This window comes from Epinephelus fuscoguttatus, linkage group LG23 (genome assembly GCF_011397635.1).
Source record: "Epinephelus fuscoguttatus linkage group LG23, E.fuscoguttatus.final_Chr_v1".
In the NCBI taxonomy this organism is placed as follows: domain Eukaryota; kingdom Metazoa; phylum Chordata; class Actinopteri; order Perciformes; family Serranidae; genus Epinephelus; species Epinephelus fuscoguttatus.
The window spans coordinates 7594447-7612313 of NC_064774.1; the positions used below are offsets into that span (position 1 = coordinate 7594447).

General features: G+C 42.4%; 1 protein-coding gene across 1 annotated transcript in view; it reads right to left on the reverse strand.

The window, feature by feature from the left end:
* dachb (dachshund b) overlaps positions 1-7305 on the reverse strand; it is a 141092-nt gene extending 133787 nt beyond the window's left edge. Inside the window, exon 1 of the mRNA XM_049568043.1 lies at positions 6379-7305. Within this exon, the coding sequence (XP_049424000.1) occupies positions 6379-7049 (671 nt within the window). The 5' untranslated portion in view covers positions 7050-7305. The remainder of the gene's footprint in view (positions 1-6378) is intronic.
* Between the last annotated feature and the right edge of the window lie 10562 nt (positions 7306-17867).

Genomic DNA, 17867 nt, shown 5'->3' on the forward strand with positions numbered 1-17867 from the left:
TGTTTGCAAGTCACACAGTTGATGTCATCCCCTTAAAATAACTCACGTTTAATTTTCCAATTTTAGCAAGATGTGTGGGAACTCTTGCGCAGCACACATTGTTTCCAGTGGTGGGAAGTAACATGTTTACTCATGTACTGTATTTCTATATTATTTTGAGCTGCTTTAACTTCACTTGAGTATTGCAGTTCTATACTACTAACTTTGATTGGATCTCAGAGGGACATATTGCACTTTTAATTACACTGCATTTATCAAACTAATGGAGTTGTTGCACAGATTAATATTTCACAAACAAAACCTATGATACATTTACTAAGTATGTGCCTGTGCTGTAGATCAAACTATCCAACAGTATACATGTGCTCCACCTCCAGCAGCTGTAACATTAAAATGCTGCTAACATGTTAAAGCATCAGCGATGATGTTCATATGCTGTAATAATTATGACAAGGCGATACGGCCTTTTAATAATACCACAATGTTTCGAAATCTCCTCTGAACCGCTGTAGACTGACAAACTAAAGCCGCTACACTGCTAATTAAACTACAGTTAAAGTAAAGTTAAATATAGTAGCTGCTGTTAGATAATAAAGTTAAACAAACTACTGTTACAATAACATTTAAATAAAAGTAGCTAATGTTATTTAATACAGTTTACTAACATATAAATTTAAATAAACTGCAGTTACGATAAAGTTAAATAAGGTAGTTACCGTTTTATAATAAAAGCTAAATAATGTACTATCGTTACAGTAAATAAAGTACTGTTGTAATACAGTAAAACAAACAACAGTTACAATTAAGTTAAATGAAGTAGCAACTATTATAAAAAAGCGCAATAATGTTAAATAAAGTAGCTACTATTATATATATATATATATATATACACAATACAGTTAAATACTGTAATAAAGTTCAATACAGTATTGTTATAATGAAATAAGACAAACAATAGTTACAATAAAGTTAAATATAGTAGTTGCTGTTAGAAAATAAAGTTAAACAAACTACTATTACGATAAAGTTTAAAAAGTAGCTACTGATATATAATAAAGTTAAACATGTGATAAGGTTATATGAAGTACTGTTATCCTAACGCTAAATGAACTATAGTTACAATGAAGTTAAATAAAGTAGCTACTATAATAATAAAGTTAAACAGTGTAACAAAGTTTAATCAAGTACTGTTATAGTAAAGTTAAATAAAGTATTGCTACAATAAAGTTAAATGAACTACAGTTACAATACAGTGAAATAAAGTAGCTACTGTTATATAATAAAGTTAACGTACTGTTACAATAAAAACAAAGTGCCTACTTTTATAATAAAGTTAAACCAAGTAGAGTTACAATAAAGGCAAATAAAGTTGCCACTGCTACGTAATAATGTTCAATAACATAATAATAGTTACAATAAAGAAAAAAAATTGTTGAGTACTGTATCGTAACAGTAAATGAGCTACAGTTACAATTAACATAAAGTGGCTACTATTATATTAAAGTTAAATTAAGTACTGCTGTCATAAAGTTAAATTATAAAGTGTTACAATAAAATAAATTGAAGTGGACCCACTGGTGTTTTTTTTATTTTGAAGCACATGGTTCATCTCGAGCAGGAAGTGTTGATGTTTTTGCGTCCAGTCAACAGTTGGCAGAAAGTTAAACTGTTACAGGATTTATTCACTGTGAGCTGGAAGCAACCTAACAGCTCTCCAGTTTGTTAATTAGTAATATCTGCAATTTACGTTGGTGCTCCATGGTCGCAAAACGTGACTATGAGATACATCGCCCATCCCTAATGATAATAATAACGCTCTGAAAGGTGCTGTTCTGCCCAAAAAGTACGTGTATTCAATACTTTTGGTGCATTTTTGAACATTTACTTGGTGAAATCTTGAATGCAGATTTTTTTCTTGTTTGTACGGTAACTGTAATACAAGATCTTCTTCCACGATTATCGATTATTTTCCTCATTTTTGCTGTACCTTACTTCGATGACAGCGCAGATCCTGACGAGCACTTAACATTAAAAAACACAAGTTAACCTATACTGTAATATCGACCAAAATCGGCGCCATGAGGCACAAGTGAACGTAAGTGGTCGTTGCTTTTACACACACAGAAACACACATATGGTTACCGAGAAGACAAAGTATGCAGAATCCCAGTGGGAGTTTCCTTTCTTCTTCTTCTTTTTTTTTTAAAGCATTTAATTTTTCCTTTCTTTTCCCAGCCAGTAACGTCAAGAGCGAGAGGGCGAGAGGGCGAAAGAGTGAGGCATTAGAGGAATGTCAATATGATTGGAGAGGGAGAGGAGTGTGTGTTCGCTGTGCGTTCAACAACAATAGCTCTCCAGCCGTGTTGTTCCATGCGCATTCACATGATCCATTATTACCCCTGACATGTACCGCTGGGTGTGTGTGAGGGAGAAAGACAGAGTGATTGAGATGAAGAGACAGAGGAGGGAGAGAAGAGGTGAAAGACGGAGGGGGGATAAAGAAGAAGAGACAATTAGCCCGAGACAGAAATACACTCCTTGATGGTGTGTGTTTGTAGAAAAGACACAGATAGGGGTGAGAGGCAGAGGCTGGAGTGAGACTCGGTGATAAAAAGAGTCAAAAATAGCCGCTGTGCTCTGAACATTTCAAGCTTCATAAACTACAGACGTGTGTGTGCGTGTGTGTGTGGTCAGCCAAAAACCAGAGGTCACCCTCCAACAATCCTGCGACTCCACAGCAACACAATACACTGTTAATAATTAGCCGATACTGACCAACCGCCCATCTATCACTTTCATCTTTCAGCGACACAAAAATACCCGAGCACCACACGAGTGCAGACATCCAGTGCATTCCCACTGCGCTCCCCCGATGTGAAAGTCCAGGACTTTTCAAGGAGTTTCCAGAAATAAGTCGGAGCACTTCCATGAAGCTAAACATGCTTCTCTGCCTCTGCTTTTATTCATGTTTGGAAACCAACATGTCAAAGCAGCAAGTGTATTCATGTAAAGTGGGGGGTTTCTTCTTCCCTTCCTCCCACAATGTATTAGCGCCATTAAAGGCAAGCCGAATTCACTACCAGCAGTCCCTGTCCGCAATGTACCCACGTATGTACAGACAGCTATCACTGTTTTACTTTGACGCTGAAGAAAACTTAAAAACGTGATGCTTCTCAAGCAGGTTCTGGACTTCTAAGGAGCGTGTTATTTTTAGGCACATTTATGGATGTTTATTCAAGATGGACATCAGATATAATAATGTTCTCAGGAACTGTGAGTCACACTGAATCTAAAAATGTCATGCCTTTGTTGTCAGATTTGACTGAGTTATGACTCACAGAAAGAGTCTGATTTTTGGCGCAAATTGCGTCAATCAGATTTGAGACGAATCAAATTGAGAGAAATGCACCCCCCACTACAAAATAACACCTTTCAAAGTGAGCCAAATGAACTTTTAGCTGCTCTCATCTGCAATGTACCCACATATGTACAGACAACTATCACTGTTTTACTTTGACGCTGAAGAAAACTTAAAAACGTGATGTTTCTCAAGCAAGTTCTGGACTTGTACGGAGCGCTTTTTTCTCTGTAACTTTTGGGCACGTTTATGGATGTTTATTCATGACAGACATCAAATATAATAATGTTTTCAGGGAGTGTGAGTCACACTGAACATAAAAATGTGTGTATCGTGTCTTTGTTGCCAAATTTGACTGAGTTATGACTCCGAGAAAGAGTGCAAATTTTGGTGCAAATTGCGTCAATCAGATTTGGGACAAATGCACACCCACTACAAAACAACACCTTTCAAAGTGAGCCGAATTAACTTTTAGCTGCTCTCATCTGCAATGTACCCACGTATGTACAGACAACTATCACTGTTTTACTTTGACGCTGAAGAAAACTTAAAAACGTGATGTTTCTCAAGCAGGTTCTGGACTTGTAGGGAGCGCTTTTTTCTCTGTAACTTTTGGGCACATTTATGGATGTTTATTCACAATGGACATCAGATGTAATAATGTTTTCAGGAACTGCAATTCACACTGAATCTAAAAATGTGTGTATCGTGTCTTTGTTGCCAGATTTGACTGAGTTATGACTCCGAGAAAGAGTGCAAATTTTGACGCAAATTGCGTCAATCGGGCGCTGAAGGGTTTAGAGTGCCTCCATGTCGCAGACGGAGCTTTCACGCAGTGTTTTTGCCTCCATCAGTCCCTCATATTTTGAAAACCTTCAATGTAAAGTGACTAATTTGTATGCGTCTGTTTCAGGTTTTTAATCAAAGTTTTCAAACTTCCGTGGCGGAGTTACGTCTTAAAAAGGACGGAGACACTGTCGCAGCTTCAAGCATTTGATTTTACTTTACAACCAGCTTCAGAAAAAGGAGGAAGAAAGAAACTGCAACGATTTGTCTTTTCTTTTTAGGAGTAACTCTACACTTTTCTGTTTTAAATGTCAGTGGATTTCCTGATTACCTGAACCTCTCATGTCTGGAAAAAAAGTCTGATTCAATGACAGTGAAGAAACAGTATCACAGAATTTAAAACACAAATTAGGGAAAACTCGACAGCAGAACAATTATAAGACAAATTTGCTCGAATTTGACGTCAAAATCTGACCAAACAAATATCACGTGTTTCTCTCAAAATCAGATTTTGCATATTCGAAACAAATGACATTGACTGTGAGAGTTTATAAATAAAAGTTTATAAATCACAGTTATATAACAGTTATCACAGTTTATAAATCACAGTTATGGACTGCAACAGATCTCAAACAAATGAGCCCTCTTTAGTTTTAAATGACTAATTATGTGCAGCGTCTTTCCAAAAAGACAACAAAAACAAAACGTCCAGACCGTCACTCACAAGTTTGTCTTTAAACCAGTGAAAATAACAACCTGCTCTTTGCATCTGAGCACTCTGACGTCTCCACCATGAAGAAGTAATTTCGCAAAATAAGGGATCCAAACTGAAATGATTCTTTTTCTGAGAAGTTTCAGAAAATGCAAAGGTTTGGGGTCACTGCAGGCGTCCGCAACAATTATTTAATTTAGCATTTTGATGCTAAAAGTTGCACAAAACCAAATTTAAACTTTTTCGTCTTGCAGCACAGATAACGAAAAATAGTTTTTATCTTGAAGTGCAGCCTGCAGCGACGCTCCATCTGGCTCAGGTGAGATGTTGTTTCCTCTCGTCTCTTTAACGTTTTTTTTTAAAAAATCTGCTTTTACAGCAAGTTTCAAAATGGTGGCCATCCAAACCTGCCGCTTTAGTTTGAAAGGTCAGAGCAGTCGGTTTGAAGGAAACGATGTGACCAAACAGGAGACAGGTAGACCCACAGTGCAGCAGGTCTGCACACACACACACACACACACACACACACACACCAACACACACGACTGCTTTACATAACAGGCGTTAAAAACACACTCTGTCAAGTGTCTGTTTGAACTAAAACACACATTAAAGCTGCATTTTTTTTTCCAACAAGCACACTTTCCCTAACACACACACTGAGTGGTGAGATATGAAGTAATGGATTATGTGAAGCTTTTTCATAACTTCATGTTTGTTTTTATTTGAGCAAACTACTGAACTACTGAAACACACACACACACACACACACACACACACACACTTCCATCAAGCTCCGAAGTCGATACAGTGACAGCATCATTTCCAACACCTAAGCAAAAAAGAGTGGCACTGATAACAGAACAGGAAGTCAGTTTCAGGAATATAACCGTCACGCAAACAAGTCAGTGAGTCAATAATCTTTGTTTTTTTTTAAAGGATAAATATCCTCATGTGTTACAGGAATATCACGGTAATAACACGTGAAAGGCCAGGGAGAAATACTCCAGGAATACTGTTGTTAGTGATGACCAGGTCACTTGAAAGGAATTAGAGGAATGTTATCAGACACACTGATGATATTATATCATGAATATTACACAACACTAAATGGGGATGGATATTTTAAGGATGTTGTTTTGAGAACAACCTAATTTTACCATCCCAGGCTTATAGAAAAGAAGATGTGATTTAATACAAAAAACACTGAGTGAAACAAACAGCATAAAAAGTTTCAGTGTGTCCCAAACACACCTGAAGTCTGTGCAGCTGCAGAACAACACTAAGTCCTTTAAATGTATAAATATAAGTGTTGGAGAAAAGTCCATCTGGAGCAAGATTTGCATGGGAAATTATAAAATAATGACATGCAAAATAAGCTTTAATCAGGTGTGTATTCGTCACTTGTCTGGCTGCAAACGCACCGGGACGTTACTGAGCAAACTGCAGAGCTCTCCGGCTGTTTGTGTTACTTTTGGATGAATTCTAAAAAACACTAAAAGTGATCAAAGTGTGCACCGACCTGGCGCTGGTGCAGTCCTGGTACAGCGTCTCGAAGTCCTTCCGGGAGATGAGCTTGCAGCGGTTCACGCCGGGCTGGATTGCGCCGAGCCCCCGCAGGACGCGCACCTGCTCCACGGTGCACACCACCGGCGCGATGTCCAGCCTCTTCAGCTTGGTGTAAACGGTGTGCAGCCCGCCCACCAGGTGCTTCAGGAAGAGGTCGAACACCTGCGGCAGGCAGATGAGCTCCTGGCCGTCCACGCTGAAGCTGGCCACCTTCACGCCGTGCACCTCCACCAGCTTGCACTCGCTGCAAAGACCCGGGCTGGAGGACGTCTGCGCCAACCCGGGGGAGCCGGGGGTCAGGCCGGTTGCGTTCAGCGAGCCGAGCCCTCCGAGAGGACCCAGAGCGGCACCGCCTCCGGACACAAGCGGGGCGGCGCCGCCGTTGCCCAATCCGGCCAGTGCGCCCCCTGGTCCGGGCAGGAAAGCGCTGAGCATGCTGCTGGTGAGCCGCGGAGATGGGGACAGCGAGTGTGAGTGAGAGTGGGAGTTGGTGTGCCCCGGGCTGGAGGTGCCGGTGGAGGCGGCGGAGGTGTGGAGCGCGTCCGGGGCCGAGCGGTAGAGCGCGGCCGGAGTTGGGGCGCCAGAGCCCGGCGAGAGGAGCGGAGGGGAGCCGGGGAGCGACATTTGTGGTGGTGGTGATGGAAGAAGTGGAGAGTGGTGAAGAGCGCACACACACTCTCTCCTTCTGTCTCCCTCTCACACACTCACTTTCTTCTTCTCTCTGTCCAGTTGGGGGGAAAAAAACACTTGTGCGTCTTTTCTGCTTGTTTTCCTCTCACTTTTTCCTCTTCTTCCTAATTTTCCTCCTCTCTTCTTCCACTCGCTCCTCGCTCTATCCAGAACGCGCTGCCACTCTTGTTATCCGTGCGTGGAAAGCGGACTGTCCGGTCTGTGCGTAAAAGCGACTGGATCAGACTCCAGGTCAGCCCCTGTCCGGGCCCCGCCTCCGCCGCACGGGACTGACAGCTGACCGGGCCAATCAGAGCGGAGTCTTTGCAGGCCTGGGGGTGTGATTGGCTGATAATAAAGGGGAGGACTTTATTACACCCCATTGATGTGTGTGTGGGTGTGTGTGCGTGAGTGTGTGTGTTCAGAGGGTATCGGTCAGATCTCTCCTTCTGCTGTTTCATAAACTTTCTCACGAGCTGCTCGAGTCGCTCACGGGAAGTTTTTATTTTTCTTCATCTGTTTTTTTTTTTATCGAGCATCTCAACCTTTACTCCGTGTGTGTGTGCGCACGTGCGCGTGAGTGTGTGTGTGTGTCCCTGTGTGTGTGTGTGTGTCCAGTCGTGGCTCACATGCGAGCTCTGGTGGCGAGACGGACGCATGTTCCTCACACACTGACCGCTGATCAGAGGACAGATCAGCAGAGTGGAGATGTGAGGGAAGGTTGGACAGGAAGGAGGAAGGAAGGAAGGAAGGAAGGAGGGGAGGAAGGAAGTGGGTGGGAAGTAAAGGAGGATTATGGATATGATTTAAACAAGAAAGAAAGAAAGGGAGGACTAGATACAAAAAAGAAGGGGAGGATGGATAGGGAAGACAAAGGAAATAAGAAGAAGGAGACCAAGAGAGGACACAGGAATTAAGGAAGGAAGGATGAATGGAGGAAAAGAGGAAGGGAGAGAATCAAATGACACGTGGTGATAATTTATATCACAAAAGAAGGAGAAGAAAGGGATTAAAAGAAAAAAGACTATAAAAGAATAAGAGCAGAGATCATCATGTAGCACCAGAGAGAATTAATTATCAGTGTGTGTGTGAGTGTGTGTGTGTTTAAGCAGTGAAATGGGATTGAGCGGTGTGGATTACAGACAGACAGGGTTTTATAATCCCGTGTAATCTCATTATACACTGAGAAACCCTGACTGAATGAAAGAGGAAGGAAAAAGAGCGAGGGACACACGGAGTGGGGAAAAAGAGACGACGAGACGGGGACAGGAAAAGTTAAAAAGGGAAGAAAGAAATTTAAATCTGAGGTCGTGAACATCAGACGCTCTGCGCAAACATGTCTGATGTGCGTTTGCTGCATGTCAGTAAATTAATCTCAACATTTTTAGCAATGTCAAGAATGTGTTTCGACTACTTTGGAGTGAGACAAGGTTGATACAGTGGACTCAAAGCAGTGTACAACTGGTGGTCACTCACCAAGCAATATATCCCATCATGCATTGCGCCAAAGGAACGAAAGGACTATATGGGACGGACACGGAGAAGGACAAGAGGAAAGCGACATGTTGAAGTTTGTTTTACCAACTGTCAATTTAAGGTGAAGTCATCAGTCCCTGATAGGGCGATCAAACGTTCGTCGATCAGAAAGGTCATTAGTCGGCAAGATTTCATTGATTGCTTAGTCGCAGAAACGAGCTGCACCTTGACAAAATACATCCAAACATAGAAGACTGGACCATGTGGGACAGACACAGGAAGTGTCCACGCTCAGCAGTCAGACAGGAGTCAGGTTAATCTCCAGGGCTGGTACCTGCGGTTATTCCACAGGCTAGTTAATAACATGTCGGGCAGGAAATCCAAAGTGTGGGATCATTTTGAGAAGGTGAAGGACGAACCCAAGGTGATATGGAAACTCATCTTCATTGGTCGACTACAAACATGACGTATCATCTGAAACATGGAAGTAGCTACATGCCCATTGGTCGACTGCGTGATGTGTGTGACGTGCACTTGGATTTGTACTTAAGAGCAGCATATGAGTTTCACCGCCATGTTTGTGAAAAAGGTGAATTATATCAAGAGAACAAACCGAGCATTGCTGTGATACGAATACACAAGCGAAGGAGGAACCAGGGGTCAAAGAGAAAAGGTGGGGCGCTGAATAAGAAATGAAAAGGTGAGACAAAGTAAGAAAGAATAGAGAGATAAAGAGAGCCAGAGACACGAGGGCAATAATTTGTCTCTCAGGACTAATAATGATCAAACTGAAGCTGGACTCCGAGAGAGACACAGAGAGGGAGACAGAGAGAGATGAGGTCTTAGCGGAGGTGAATATCTCTCAGCGGGGTTATAATGACCGATATGAACTTGGACTTTGGGATGTGGAGAGTCGAGGAAGAGGAAAAGGGATATGTGAGGGGAGAGGAGGAAGAGTAAAGAGATGGAAGGCGAGGTGACAAGAGAGGGAGAGGACAAAAGTGGAAAAACTTGTCTGCAAAATGCTCTTCTTCCCCCACGAGAGAGGAGCGACAGAGGAAGAGTCCGATGTTCCACACAAAAGGCCATTTTGCTGTTTTTTGGCCCATTAAATAACTCGTCCTGATCCATGTCATATTTTTGTGCTGGTACAGTTTTTCTCTGCGGAGTTTAAGAGCTGCGGGGGCAGAAGACCCACCGTCACATGCATGCATGATGTCACACCACTCTGGGCAAATCAGCAGGAAGCATCACCATGTTTGGAAACAGGACATGTTGTTGATTGAGTCCTGGGAACAAAAGAGTGGCGCTTTTGTATTTTGATGTTCTTGATTCAGGCAGATTTAGAAGTACTCGCTGCACAGAACTATGGATGGCAACGTCAGCTGATAAGTCCGCTTCTTGTGTCCACACCAAGCAACAAAAATGAAGCCAGTGAGGAAGTACCAAATACTGCAGTTCCTCTAATGGCCACTAGATGCTGGCTCCAAAACAGAGTCAATCCCCATAGACCTCCATGCTAACATTGCCAACTTTACAGTGGAAATAAACATGTTCACAGCTCAGTACTAGAAACAGTTTTGGGCTCCAGAGCTACTTTCAACATTACTGACTGTACAGGGATGAATTTTTTTTTAAGCCACCTGTTTACATTTCGTTAAGGCCCAAAGTTACACATATTTAAAGGCGGGGCTGCTTGTGTGACAGGCTAACTACTGATAGTGTCCTTGGCTTCTTAATCAGATCCACCCCTCGCCCCACCACAGCGCCAACCTCTTGTCCAAATATGGTCACTTACGGCTCCAAAAAAACAAGATGGCAATGGCTGAAAAATTGAACTCGTGACGTTACTGTAGCTGCGTCCATTAAAGAGTCTATGGTCCAGGCTGAAATACTTAGAGTGCTGTCACACCTACCCTGTTTGGTTCGGTTCAATCGAACTCAAGTTTGTTTGCCCCGTAAGTGCGGTTCATTTGGGCAGGTGTGAACACAGCAATCACACTCAGGTGTGCACCAAAACAACCGGACCAAGACCTTCTTGAAGAGGTGGTCTCAGTCTGGTTACAAATGAACTCTGGTGCGGTTAGTTTGTGGTGAGAACGTGTTCCGACCTGGATGTGAAGCAACTGCAGTCACATGACACATTGTTTGGGTTAAACATGAGCATGTTACAGTCCTGGAGGATTATTAATGTGCACCTCCTCCTGTACTGCCTTAATATGCACATTCAGCACATCCAATGCATCAAAACATTGTTTTCTAGTTGGAGCCGCGCCTCGTTTTCAAACTGTATGGTTTGACTAAAATGAACAATGACAGCAATATAGTCCATGATGAGCAGCGCTAAAATCAACCTGCGTAGTTGTCCCTCCATTGTGACATTAGAAAGTGTCACATTTATCTTGCAAGTGTACTCTTCTTCAACGTTTGCTTTACTTCCTGGATTTTTCCCACATGGAAATTCTGACCAATCAGGAGCAGCTTTCTTGCGCAAGGCGTTTGATCTTGTAAATGCTGCCGTGAGAACACGAACCAACTCTGTTAGCATCCTAAAGCTAAGATGGTGAAACATTAGCATGTTAGCATTGTCATTGTGAGCATGTTGACGTCAGCATTTAGCTCAAAGCTAAGTACAGCCTCACAGAGCTGCTTGCTGGGCTGTAGACTGTTGTTGTCATTTGAACAGGCTAGCATGCTAGTGCTGTAGCCGATAACGTGACCACGGCAGATCTATTTACTGTTTTATGATGAAATCATTGACAGTTAAATATCCACAGCTTCTTCAAAAGATTTACTTGTAACACTCAAAAGGCAAAAAAACAACCAGCTGGTATATTTTCATCATTTCATCTCATCTGTTTTGTATAAAATGGGATCGTACCGAGCCGCTGCGGTTCTCAGGCTAGTTTTAACTACATGTGATGTAGTTTACTTTTATAGTCAGTAAGTGAATACTGTAGGACTAACCAACATGTTTTTAGCATTTCATGTAGCTAACATTAAAAAGCAATGGTATATTAACTGGGTTTGCTTTGTCTTTATTTTGAAAACGCAGTGAGAAGTTGCTTTTCTGGAGCCATTCAGTGTGTTGATAAAAATGACATAATGTTCAAATGCTCTCTTCCCTGTTATCTCTCTTTATCGTCTTTCACTTCTGAAAACCACATGAACGACAGCAGGGAGGGGAAATAATGTCATTTGTGAGTGAGGAGAAACTCCCAGGGCGGCTGCAGGATGTACAGTGTCAGTTGACAATGATGTATGTTCGAGGAAAGTTACCTGGACTGTAACTCAGCAAAAGAAGACTACAGTAAAGTTTGACAATGCTGCCTACAAACTTGAGGAACTTGTTTGGTTTTAGCTCAACCACACATAGGTATTATTTTTCTCGATTTGTTCTGGGATCATCCCGATGAAGCTAAAATGTGAAAATGACCAAATAACATTTTAAACAGAATAAATGAACGTTTCCTGTTTCCTGTTATCTTCCACATAAAGACTGTTATCAAAAGTCATTGTAGGTGTTTCAGCTGTGTTTACACCACAAACACTGACAGAAAAAAATACTAGTAAGATTATAAGCAGTGGTGTGGAAACTTTATTTCTAGGAGAAAGGGTTGCCTATCAGCTGTTAGCCTGGTCTGGCTCCCAGGGCGTCAAAAAATGCTGCTTAGTAGCCTACGAGGCTCTCTGCATCAGATGCAAATTCACAATTCCCCCTTTAGCGTCTGTATGAGACGCACTGGGCTTTCAACCAAGTCCAACATAAACCAATCCCTGTCATTATTAGACGTTCTGTACAACTGACGTAATATAAAAAGCACAAAAGTCCATTTAGAGTGGGCAGAAGGGGAGATGGACTGGTCCAACAAGCACAGGACTTTGACCCAGGAGACTGGTGGTTGTGTCCTGCGTAAAACTAAAAGTCAGTGTTGTTAGCTTGTCACGTGAGTCGAGTGGCGTGACTTCAACCGCGATCTTTTCCCAAGCATAACCAAGTAGTTCTGTTGCCTCAACATAACCGCCGACCACCTGCTTAAAGATATTACTGAAGATGCTTCCGGACAAGCGTCAAAGTATGACGAGTAGTGATGTGCTCATGTTGCAACGGTTAACAATGGCTTCCTTTTACCGTGACCACGTTTTTTTCCTAACTTTAAAGGTGCTATAATCAAAATCTTTACAATAAAGACCTCATAGTGAGAAACCTCCAGTTCAGCCCACAACTTTAATCTTCTGGTTCACTCTCACCGCTCTCATGGCATTGTTTTTTGCTTTACAAAGCCACTGTACACTACCTGCTAAGCAGCAAACAGCAGCCACAGAGACCAGCTGGTGAACATTTAGCACCTGAGACAGATATTTCTCCTTCATATTAAACTACAGGGGCACTTTTAAATCACAGACCTCCACCAAAGCCAGATGCTGGTGGCACTCATACAATGATTAACGCTCATAATGCTGTCATCGCTTAAGTGTAAAGCCACACTCAATTTCTCCTCCAGGTCGCCCTGGAGAGTGAGAGCCAACCCCCTCTGTTAGCTCTTTTCAGCACTGTTGCCAATGTTAGCACTGCACTGCCAGCCACCTCCACTGATTGCTTGTGACGTTTGAGGTGAGAGCTGTGTGCAAATACAGCCCAATCCATCCAACCATCCGTCCATCCGTCCATCTGTCCATCCAACCATCCATCCATCCATCCATCCATCCATCTGTCCATCCAACCATCCATCCATCAACCATCCGACCATCCACCCATCCATCCATCCATCCATCCATCCATCCATCCATCCATCTAACCATCTACCCAACTATTCATCCATCAATCTATCCAACCATCCATCCATCCATCCAACCAACCATCCATCCATTCATCCAACCATCCATCCATCCAACCATCCATCCATCCATCAATCGATCCAACCATCCATCCATCAACCATCCATCCATCCATCAACCATCCATCCAACCATCCAACCATCCATCCATTGTTCAATCACCAATCATACTTCAATCATCCATTCATTCATCTAGCTACCTATGTCTGGTGCATGTGTAATTTGATCCATCCATCCATCCATCCATCCATCCATCCAACCATCCATCCATCCATCTAACCATCTACCCAACTATTCATCCATCAATCTATCCAACCATCCACCCATCCATCCAACCATCCATCCATCAACCATCTGACCATCCACCCATCCATCCATCCATCCATCAATCAATCCATCCATCCATCCATCCATCAACCATCCATCCAACCATCCATCCATCCATCTAACCATCTACCCAACTATTCATCCATCAATCTATCCAACCATCCACCCATCCATCCAACCAACCATCCACCCATCCATCCATCCAACCAACCATCCATCCATTCATCCAACCATCCATCCGTCCATCCAACCATCCATCCATCCATCAATCGATCCAACCATCCATCCATCCATCAACCATCCATCAACCATCCATCCATCCATCAATCGATCCAACCATCCATCCATCCATCCATCCATCCATCAACCATCAATCAACCATCCATCCATCAACCATCCATCTATCCATCCATCCAACCATCCATCCATCCAACCAACCATCCACCCATCCATCCATCCATCCATCCAACCATCCATCCATCCATCAATCGATCCATCCATCCATCAACCATCAATCAACCATCCATCCATCAACCATCCATCCATCCATCAATCGATCCAACCATCCATCCATCAACCATCCATCCATCCATCTATCCATCCATCAACCATCCATCCAACCATCCAACCATCCATCCATCCATCCATTGTTCAATCACCGATCATACTTCAATCATCCATTCATTCATCTAGCTACCTATGTCTGGTGCATGTGTAATTTGATCCATCCATCCATCCATCCATCCATCCATCCATTTTCATCCTTGAATCAGGGACTGAGTCACGTGGGCAGCAGGCTGGACAAAGTTCTCCACCCGTCCCTCTCCCCAGCAACACTTTCATGTTCCTCCTGGGGGACCCGGAGGCGTTCCCAGGCCAGATGAGATATGTAATCCCTTTTCTAGGAACCTGTTGCTGTTTTTCCAGTTGCCTTTAACCCTCCAAATGTGGCTGCTTTTTAGCAACCTGTTGCTGTATTTCCAGCCACTTTTTTCCTCTTCATATGTGAGTGTTTTTTAGAAACCTGTCTATATATTGACACTGGCTTTCCACTGTCCAAGTCACTATACGTCCTGCAACTTTTAGCCACTAAACATGGGTGTTATTAGCTACCAAGTGCTGTTTTTCCAGCGGTGAAAGTGCCACAAAAAGCAGATGTTTTTTTACTGACACATCCCTGTTTTTCCAGCTGGGATTGTACCCTTAAAACTGTGAAGCCAAAATCTTTTCTTCTTAACCAGGTGGTTTTTGTGCCTTAACCTAACCACACATTGAACACGGTGAACACATAAAGACACTGAAAACATGACCTCCTCGGTGGAGGTAAATGTAGTCATTTGAATTCACTTTCACTAGATGCTTAAAAAGACGGACTTTCTTTTAAAATCTGGATGTCTGGACATCTTTGACCCAGGGCCAAGACCAAGACTTGCAGCTGCAAATCACCAAATCAATGGGAAGTAAAGAGGAAAGAAAAGAGAAATAGGAAGAAATAGGATGAGGAAGGGAAAATAGTAAAAAATAAATAAATGGAGGAATCGATTTGAAAGGAACAATAAGCAGAAAGAGAATAAAAAGAGGGGGGATATAAAAGGAAAGAGGGAGAGTATTTCAGACTGCAGCGCTGGGTGACATTGGTCTGCTGGCTTTTTATAATTTTCTTTTTTTAATTTCACTTTGGGACAAAAACATGAATGAGAAAAGAGCCGCGGGCTGTGTGAGTGTGTGTGTCTTTTCAAACTCTTGTCACACACACAGACACCTCAGTTCTTGTCCAAAGTGTTTCTGCAAACACAAACATCACACACACACACACACACTGCTGCTGTATCTAAGCCATCACTAGAGGCCATCAGGATTTATTTAGCTTTTATTTATACAAGCTTAAAGTCAAACCATCCATCTCACACACAATAGCCCCCAGCTTTCATTACAGTGTGTGTGTCTGTGTGTGTGTGTGTGTGTGTGTGTGTGTGTGTGTGTGTGTGTGTGCAGCAGATGACATTGCGTGCATGTAAGCAAGTTTGTGATGATATACAGTAATACTGAGATGACACGTGTGTGTGTGTGTGTGTGTGTGTGTGTGTGTGTGTGTGTGTGTGCGTCTTTTCCCATCATCCTCGGTACCTCCAGCGATGATGTTGACGACGGCGGCTCAAGTTGTGTTCTTTAATAATCTAATTCAACAACACAATTACCAAGTGTCAAACTGCAGAGCGAGCGTCTCCGGGCCGGACGGAGTGACAGCGACGCTTCGTTTCCATACAAGGACCCTTTTTTTTTTTTTTTAAACAATCATCAGCTAAATTACAACACAACGGACGACTGCACTGCTCTGTTTTTTATACCAAATTTGGCATTGTATAAACAGTGTTTTTAAGTCTTAGGCCAATGCTAATGGCTCTTTGGGGCTGTGCTGAAGAAGAGGTGACATCGGCACGCTAACATGCATCTTAGTTTAGCTTGGACACTTCCTAATAGAGTACTCCAGAGACGATGTTTGTCTACAGGTCAGCGTTGAAGTTAGCATCGCCCTGGTGTCCTCGTCAAAAAGCCAATGGGATTTTTCCACCGGATTTTGGATTATTGACAAAAATAAGCTCTGTGGCAAACAAACATTTTGATACTTACATGATTTGTCAAGGACAGGATATTTTAGCTACAGCAGCATAATTCAATGGATGGTCGGTTGATCCAGATTGAAATATCTTAGTTAATGCCTACCTCAAAGATGACCCATAATAACTTTAATAGTTCCTTAACATGTCCTCTAGCACCACGAACAGGTCAGACATTTTGTTTTATCAGCACCAATAAGCAAAACTAATGACATAAGTTTCAGCTGTACTGCGTATTGGTGCTTATTAGCGAACGTTAGCATGCTAACACGCTAAACTAAGACCCCGATCACACGGAAAGTGTTTTGCAGGTTGCAAAATGTGAGGCACAACGTATTGCCTTCTTTTTTTAATCAAATGCCACTAGTAAAAACACGCTTGCTGCTCCTTTTTATTGTTGTGGGTACATGAGACCCTAAAAAAGATGGTCAGTCATGGGGAGTACCACCAGTTGGTCCAGGAGCTTCTCCTCCATGATGGATGTTTCCAGGCATGTTTTAGGACGACTCAGGGGCAGTTTGACAATCTATTATCTATCGTCAGGCCGTATAGCTCTGGGTATCCAGCAGCTGCTACTACCAGTTTCTCCTCCAGTGTTTACCAACTGTAAACTTGTTGTCGTGACCACCACAGAAGGCCCGCCTCTCAAATCATCCGATTGGACAATGGGACAAAAATAACAAAAAAAGAGATGATGTGGAGTGTTGTTCCGCTCTGAGTTGAAGTTTTTTCAGCTCAAGGAGTTCAGAGTGCCAGGCTCCTAGAGTGCAGAAACACGAGGCGCGTCACGACGCAAAACACACAAAGAAAAAGCTTCATTCTCATTAAAAACAATTACAAAAAAAAGGCCTCCAGTTGCTAAAACGCTTTCTGTGTGATCAGGGCCTCCGCTGTTAAACATGGTAAACATTACGTCTGCTCCATATCAGCATGATGTGGGCACGTTAGCATGCTGATGTTAGCATAATTAGCTCAATGCACTGCTGTGCTTAGTAGCCCACACTCGTAATAACTTTTTAGCTGCAAGCAATTTGAGTTTCCTGAAAAATTTACAATAAAACCGTGGTATGCAATAGAAAAGTGACTGAGCATTGGAGAGTGACTTTTAGGTTGCAGTTCCCAAAGGACACGAGAAATTCCACCTGCGCTAAAGTCAGAATTTGCAAAAGATATTTACACCTCATTTCCACTCATGTACATGACTGGTGTCCGTAGATCTGTAAATATACGTATGATGCCTCTCGTGTCCAACGCAAGGAAGTGCATCTCTTAACAGATGCATGGAAACCTGATAGAAGCTACCTGTAGTTGTGGGGGAGGGGCTAATTTTGTCGTTTATTTGCTATCCAGTAGTTTGGAATATGCGCTGTGAACATTACCGGGAAAAAAACAGGACCAATATTGCATAGCAACAAATAAATAAAGACGTTGTTTTGTAAAATATTTAATTAAAAAGATGTATGAACTATATTTTATAACCATATTTTAGCAGAATAGCATTATCTAGATTTACA